Source organism: Condylostylus longicornis, unplaced genomic scaffold (genome assembly GCF_029603195.1).
Source record: "Condylostylus longicornis isolate FDR11 unplaced genomic scaffold, ASM2960319v2 ptg000167l, whole genome shotgun sequence".
Lineage (NCBI taxonomy): Eukaryota > Metazoa > Arthropoda > Insecta > Diptera > Dolichopodidae > Condylostylus > Condylostylus longicornis.
Window position 1 is genome coordinate 149,555 of NW_026578135.1, and position 8,221 is coordinate 157,775.

The 8,221-nt window shown below is 30.4% G+C and overlaps 1 protein-coding gene across 1 annotated transcript; it reads right to left on the minus strand.

Annotated features, from left to right (window-relative positions):
* Window positions 1–2,269: 2,269 nt before the first annotated feature.
* On the minus strand, window positions 2,270–7,949 carry LOC129616266 (uncharacterized). The gene is made up of 7 exons (XM_055531829.1): window positions 7,793–7,949; window positions 7,364–7,447; window positions 6,408–6,644; window positions 6,235–6,345; window positions 5,770–6,051; window positions 4,866–5,619; window positions 2,270–2,603 (listed from the first exon to the last, which is right to left on the minus strand). Exons 1-7 carry the CDS (start codon window positions 7,947–7,949, stop codon window positions 2,270–2,272), a joined length of 1,959 nt encoding a protein of 652 aa, XP_055387804.1.
* Window positions 7,950–8,221: the final 272 nt, after the last annotated feature.

Here is an 8,221-nt window from a genome sequence, read left to right on the forward strand (position 1 = left end):
CGAATAATTTGTTTCCTTCGTAGCTGACAAGTTCTTTATATAATTTTCATATGTTGCCGATTTAAATTCTTGGATTTTTCTTTTAAGCACGAGAAAGTCTGTTTAAAACAGTTTTATCATCAGGGTGAAACTAACGTTGCCATCTACGTCTGGCCCTTCTCTTTTCACCTAATTAATCAGTTATTTCTCCAGGATAGGTATTTGCTGTCGGTTTGTGCTTTGACATTTTTGTATGATTTTAATAAATCCTTCTAACTCCAGATCTAATTGTTCTCTTGATTGTATATTAATATTTATGTTAATATTGTTTATTATTTCGTATTTACAGCTCGCCCAATCTGTAGTGCTTTTGTCAAACTGGGCCTAAGTACTGTTTTAGTTATTTTTTCACTTAGTTTTAATATGACAGCAGAGTGATCCGAATTAAAATAATAATTATCTTCAAGGATTAGAAAATTTTCTGATATTAATATTTCATTTTGGTTATAAAAAAATCAATAACAACAAGAATCTTGTTAGTGTCAGTAGGCCAATAAGTAGGAGTGCCATTGGAGTGATACCAACAACCTAGTTCTTGAATGGCTTTTCTTAGCTCTGGAACCCCAATCTGTATGTTTGGCATTATAGTCATATGCTATTAGATATCTGTGTCCATGCTTGTACAGGAGATCTTTAAAAGTACTTTTCTTAATGCTGCAATTTGGTGGACAGTATACAGCACCAACACTAAAGTCCTCTTTAGTTCACTTAATTTTTGTCGAAATAATCTGAATTTCAGCCGTTTCTATCTTGAATTCTTTCTTTTATTAGTATTGCACTACCTCCTTTTGGCTAATTGCTGGGATGTACCGTTTTATAGCAATCATAGCCTTTTATTTTAAGGCCCGTATAATATGTCAAATGAGCCTCCGACAGCAAATAAATATCTATATTTCTCGTTTTGAGAAAAACCTCCAATTCTTGTTTCTTATAAAACAAGAAAACCATTAGCATTCCAAGTTACTATTCGTACCTCATTTACGTACATCTTTTCTTAATTTTTTTGATGTCCCCCTATACACCTCAGTGCATCCATTTTCAATTTTTAATAATCTTCTAGAGATCTCGTCAATTCTAATCAACAAACGATGCATCATTTGCATAATGTCTGCGTCAGTTCTTTTTATTTATGGGGTTTTGTTTTCTGGTTCCTTCTTTTTCTTGTTTTGAGGGGTTTTGCTTTGAAGCGCTTGTGAATACGATACTCCCTTTAACATCTTGCTAGGTATCTAGGCTCTTTGGTAAAACTTTTATGTGTGTCCAAATATCTGGCACCTCTTGCATTACAGAATGGATTTGTTGCTTCCAAGAGCTTCAATTTTTACTCTCATGTGCTGTAAGTATTCTATTTTATAGATCTTGGTTATCACTTCCGAATAGTCAAAAGATAATATAGAGAGTGGAAGTTTTACTATAATATACGTTCCATTTTCTTTTTTCCTTTTGATTTTATTTACAATATCTAGACATTTAAAGCATTTGTTGATGAGCTCTTTTTTTATATCCTCTGGCTCACACGATGGATGGAGATTTTTAGCTATAATTTTAACTGACCTCTTCAGTTTATTCTCATACATGTGCCATTCCAGTTTAGCCTTCTTTATAGCTTTTGTTAGTAATCTCTATTCATTTTCATTTTCAACATTTATTTTTAATAGGTCACTATTCATCATATTGACCCTAACGTTTGTTCTTTCTTCTTTTAATATCTTAACTATGTGGGAGTAATCTTTAATGTTGCTCTATATAACCGGAGGAAGCTTGTGCGTTTTTGAATTTTCAACTTTCATTTTAGGGTTGGTTTCATTTTTTTTTTAACTGTCCTCTCTGAATTTATTTCAGGAAACTTTTCCATTTTCCTCTTCTTTGCATTATTTTGTTTTAGGATCCAGTTAGTTTCACTAGGCAGTTCTTCCTCGTCGGTTTCATACACAATAATTTCCGCATCTTTGTTTTTCTTTTCTGTTGATGCAGATTTTATTTGACTTTTTAAATCTACATTCTCTGCCTGCAATTTGTAGATCTCGTTTTGTAGCACCGTGACTATCCAATTTACTCTCCCCTAGATGCCTTTTCATATTACCCTCTTGGATTTTAATTTTTTTGTTTTCTGTAAACTTATTACATATTTTCTTAGAGTTATCATCCTTAACTCTGGCATTTTTCTCTGCAATCACCAATGGGGGTGATCCCCGATCTCCTCCTAAATGGGTCTATTAACGCCGATCTACTATGCAATAAGTGGTCTTCCCCAGGAATCCATTAGACCATCCTCCGACGAGTGTGGATTTCCAGCCATTACTGGATTACCACCTAGGGTATTCAATCCTTGTGTTTTGTTCATTACATTTGTTTGTTTTATTTCGGAGTTTTCTTCTCCTAGTCTTTGAGAATAGTCCCCCCTTGTGCAAGGCAGCACATATAATTTCAGTCGTCCCTTAGGGATCACTCGCAAACCAGAGAGCCGCTCATTGTGAGGCCGTCGCGTCTGGATTTCTCTTTGGTTTTTAGTGCACTCTTCCAACAGCATAGCTTGCTGCGGATATTTCCCAATCCGCCGGGATCTAAGTGTAATAAAGTAAAATTATAAACATTATAATGATAAACATTACCCGTTCGCAGCTTACATTTGCGTTTCTTAGTACTTTCTGCACACATCATAGAATCTGTATCGCAATAAAGAAGATATTTTCCAATTTTACTCATTTCTTTGTACAACGAAATGTCTGGCATGTGCTGTCATAAATGCTCTAACTAATCCAAATTTTATATTCACTTGCAACAAATATATCTGATATTGATATATTAAATTATCTATATTATATTTTACAAGATTTTTCCAGTTCATGAACAGGTATACATATAATCTAACAAATAACAAAAACAAAAAAATGAAAATAGCAAAAGAGAATACTGGGTAGATACATTACTCAATTGATTATACATACTGTAAGACAAAAACAAAAAATTAAAAGCGAAAAGCGAAAGAGAATAAAAAAAGAGTAGTAATATTTTTTTTTGTTTTTTTGCTTTACTACCATAAACAAAAATAAAAAGCAAAAGGAAGCGAAATATTTTAAATGAGTTAAGTAAGAGTAAAATAATTTTTTGTTATTGTATTTAGCATGGAATGGAATTAAAAAAAAGTAAAACTAAAAATTGTGAGAGATATAAGAACACGAATAACGTTACGTTACGTACTAAGGCAATTATTCTTCGTGTTCTTGCGAAATTTCAATTGAGTAAGTAGCCAAGCCAGGTCTGTATAAAGAAAAGAGGCATTGATTTTTTATTAATTCACATTCACTTTGGTTTTAAAGTTTAACGTGAAAGGTACTATTTCCAATTGCGGATTCTTTTCTTTTTAAAAAATGGATAACAAACAAAACAAACGTAAAGAATATATGAAAGCATATCGTACAGAAAATTCTAAAAAAATTAAATTCAAATGCAATCTTATTACGCAGCAAATCGTGAAGCAATTCTCGAACGAAAAAGTCAAAATACAGAAGCGCCTTCAACTCGGAATCCTGCATATGTATGCCATAATATGTACAAATTTTTCTAAACTTATTTTAAAATTGATTGCCACAATCCTGTTTTTACAACAGTTAATGCTGCTTATAAGCAAACCACAGGGGCCCCTAGTATTAATATATTGAAGGAATTGAAGTAATTTTAGATTTATCTTACATTGCTCCTACTTTTCCGAAAAATGTTTTTATATTTATATGTAAGTTTCTTAGCTTCAAGTTTAATATCAGTTGAATAATTAGATCCTTCTGCTTTATATTTGATAAAACACTTCATATAATCGATAAAAAGACCTCCTTTTTTTGATATTGAATTAGAAGTATCACAATCGTAATGCCAAATTTCATATATTTCCATAATTTTATAACCGTATTTTAAGCTTAATTTTAAATCTACAAAAGTCTATATTCCAAATAGCATTCATTCTTTACCATCGTGAGTGCATTTATATAAAACATTTTCATTTTCTGCGCGTTGATGACATAAAATTATTAACATTTTATTATTGGTACTGATAAATAAAATTGACAGTCACAAATTTTGTGGTGGTAAAAAAGAGCATTTCATCAAACCAGATCTTTCAAACTGCTTACATTTTTGGTTATTTTAGATTTTTGGGCTACTTATTGGATATAAATAGTATTTATTAAGCAAATTTTTTCATTTTCTTTTATTTTATTTTATTTTATTTATTTTCAATCTACTGGGAAATAACCCTTACAGATTTTGGAATAAAAAATACAAAATCAGCTTAAAACTAAGTAAAGAAAAAATTAAACAAATAAAACAAAATTCATTATATGTATATAGAAAATAATAAAATTAAAGCTTAAGCACTATTGAAAAATTTGGTGACATCTCTTCTAACTTTATCTCTATTAGAATGAAAATCAATTTCAGAGGAACAAATGTTAAATAAACGTTGAAAAGCAACTATAGGCTCGCAAAAACCATAATTAGTTCTATGCGAATCAAGATATAGAAAACGACGATTTCTGACAGCATGTGCTGGGGCGTAAATATTATATAACTTCAAAATTTCTGGGCAATTTATTCTCGCAGATAAAACATCATAAGAAAACATTACAGAAGTAACATTACGTCTACATTCAAGAGTTTGAATATCAATGAGTTTACATTTGGCAATGTATCCAGTGCTATTCAGCTCCCAATTAAATTTACGCAAGCAAAACCGAACCATATTCTTCTGGACAGATTCAATACGCTTTATATGATTTTCGAACGATGGCATCCAAATAAGAGCAGCATATTCGAGGTGAGGACGGACCAACGAGACAAATAAGCTTTTAAATGTATAGGGATCAGAAAAATGTGCAGACTGCCTCTTGATAAAACCCAGCATAGAAAAAGCCTTTGAAATTACATGGTCGATATGAGGATTAAAAGTAAGCCTGTTATCAAGAATTATCCCCAAATCCTTTATTTCATCGACACTATCTAATATAAAATTATTCACCCTATAGCTAAAATTAATGAAATTATTTGTTCTATAGAATCTCATGACCTTACATTTTTCTACATTTAACATGAAACCATTCGAAGAACACCAGTTATAAAATTTGTGAATATTTAACTGGAGTCGATGACAATCCTCCACTGATCTAATAATAGAAAACAATTTTGTATCATCAGCGAATGATAAAATAGAACAGTCAATATGACAAGCACAATCATTTGTGAATAAAAGAAAGAGCAGAGGACCCAAATGCGTTCCTTGACGAAATCCAGAGGTAGCTAGAAATGAATAAGATTCACAACTGGAGATTTTAACAGAAATTTTGCGCTCTAATAAATAAGAACGTATCCACTTCAAAGTTGTACCATGAAAACCTAGTGCTTGCAGCTTAGAAAGAAGTTTAAAATGATCTACTTTATCAAAAGCCTTAGATATATCAGTGAAAATAGCGTCCACCTGGAAAGCACGTTCCACTGCATTGTAGACTGAGTTCAAAAAAATTGATAAATTAGAACTGGTTGATCTACCTTTGACAAAACCATGTTGATTTGGTGAAATAAATTCCTTGGCTAAAAAATAAATTTATTTGATTATAGCCTCAAATATCTTTGGAATAGCGGATAACTTAGCTATAGGTCTGTAATTTCTAATATCTAATTTTGAACCGTTCTTAAAAATAGGAAAAATATTAGAAAATTTCCACTGATCAAGAAAAACACCTTCTTTCAAAGACCTATTAAAAATTATTAATAAAGGTTCAGATATACTGGATATACAATTTTTTAGTACAGAATTTGGAATCCCATCTGGACCTGTGCTTATGTTATGATCAGATTGGGAAATCTTATCATAAACGTCACCGTAAGTCAATTGCAAATATCCTAAATCTAGAACCTGATGAACATCGCCATTATAATCCAGTGACTGAGAAATATTAGATTTTTCATAAACAGATTCAAAGTATTTAGCGAACAAATTACATGTTGATTGAATATCAGAAGCTATAGATTCATTATAAAAAATGCCAGTAGGAAAACCAGAAGATCTTTTATGCGCATTGATATATGTCCAAAAAAATCTAGGGTTAGACTTCATATTCGATTCACAAGCCAAAATATAGTTTTTATATAAAAATTTACTTAAAAAATCGAATTCCCTTCGCAACCTCTGAAAGACTATTTTACCTGCTGAAAGCGAGCTGCGCTTAAATTTTCTATAAGCATTATTCTTCGCATTTTTCAAAGAAAGAAGCCTCTTATTATACCAAGGTGGATGCCGAGACTTATTACACTTTTCTTTGGAATATATTTAGAAATACCTAATATTAAAATTTTTAAAAATTCATTATAAGATTTACTTAAACAAAGCTTGTCATTTAAAATTTCATGCCAGTCAAATAGAGACAAGTAACTATTTAACGAAGAAAAATCACCAAATTCAAAATTGAATTGTGGAATATTTACAATTTCAACAGGTAAATCATTAACAAATTTAAGCTTAATTAATAATGGTGGGTGATATAAATCTTTTTTTACAATAGGAATTTCAAATTCATTAATCATAAAACTAATATCATTAGAGATAAAAGCTAAATCTAATAATTTATTTAAAATATTAAAAATATTATTGATTTGAGCTAAGTCAAGTGAAAATAATGAATCTACAACATACGAATCACAATAATTAGCTTTAAGTGGCATTAAAATTTTGTTTACATTATTATCAATATATTGCCACGATATTGAAGGTAGATTAAAATCACCCAATATACAAAAATAATTATTTATATCACAATTTAAATCAAAAATATGTTGAATATTTTGAATGTGTAATTTATAAAGTTCAAATTCACTATTTGGGGGAATATTACTTAAAATTACAAATAAATTCCTTGTATTAGAAATATTATTGCAAAAAATATTAGACTTATTAAAAGTAATTCTTACACATAATTGTTCGATTGAATTATCATGATTTAAAAGAGTAATAGGCTGACTGTAGTAAGATGAATTCACAGCTAGTAATACTCCACCACCAAGTCGCCGTCTGTAGCTAATGAATCTCTGTCTTTTCGATAAACACAATAAATAGACTCATCGAATAACTCAGAAGAAAAAATTCCATTGTGTAGCCATGTTTCAGAACAAGCAATGACAGAAAAGAAATTATCATATGCAGTTCTGTAGAATTCATTAGTTTTAGTACGTAGGCCTCTTGTATTTTGATAATATAAATTAAAGTAATTGTCATCAGAGAAAGTAGAATTTGCCGTATTGAATGAGTTTTCAGATGAGAGAGATGAATTAACATTACCACTAGTATTATTGTGTGCGTGAGAATATAACGGTGATGATGAATTTGATGAGAGAGATGTAGTAAGCGACAAAGAATTGTATGCTACATTAGAAATTTTATTTAATGTGGCACATGTTAACTTATTTGTTTTTGCTGAACTGATGATGAGTTTTTTTGAAATATAAAATGTTTTGTTTCAATTCCTGATGGCCAAAATTCAGTAGCCTTGATAATATTGTAAAATTCCTCAGGTACACTTATTTTAAATGAAATAGCATTCAGCTAACTAATGTCAGCATCCTTTTTTACTAATTTAAAACACTTGATGACTGATTGGTCAATCTTGAGCTTAGAGGATACATAATTTATCACATTCTGAGATGTTGTATTTTTGTCGAGACGAGAAACATGTAGCCATTTTTTGGCGCTGTACAACAACCAAATTACAGGCGTTGTCATCCACAGTAGCACTTTCAGACTCATGATCATTAAGTGAAGAAACAGCAATATGTTTAGGATTACACTGTTCACTTACATTATTAGCATTTATATCCGTAGATACTGAACTTAGTTCCACTTTATCTAGAGAAATGCTAGATGGCATTTTTTTTTTTGTTTTTCCTTTGTTCACTCCTAGAAGGAGCATAGGGCTAGTGCATGATTTCTCATGTACTAGTTTCATAGCGTCATAGGGTTTAACTAGGTAGGTTAGTAGCCTGCCGTAGTTTTTATTTATATTAATTATTTGAGGTTATTAATATTTACTGTTTATTTTTCTTAGTTTTTTTTTTTTAATATCGAATATTAGGAATATTTGAAAATTACTTGTATAATATTTTTATTAGTATTGTATATTAAGTTATAATAATATTGAAT

Coding starts and splice junctions, on each gene's coding strand:
- LOC129616266 (XM_055531829.1), bottom strand. CDS start 7,949: ATGCCATCTAGCATTTCTCTAGATAAAGTGGAACTAAGTTCAGTATCT. Junction 6,346..6,407: donor AAATGACAAGCTTTGTTTAA/GTAAATCTTATA, acceptor TATATTCCAAAG/AAAAGTGTAATAAGTCTCGG. Junction 6,052..6,234: donor GCGCAGCTCGCTTTCAGCAG/GTAAAATAGTCT, acceptor ATGAATCTATAG/CTTCTGATATTCAATCAACA.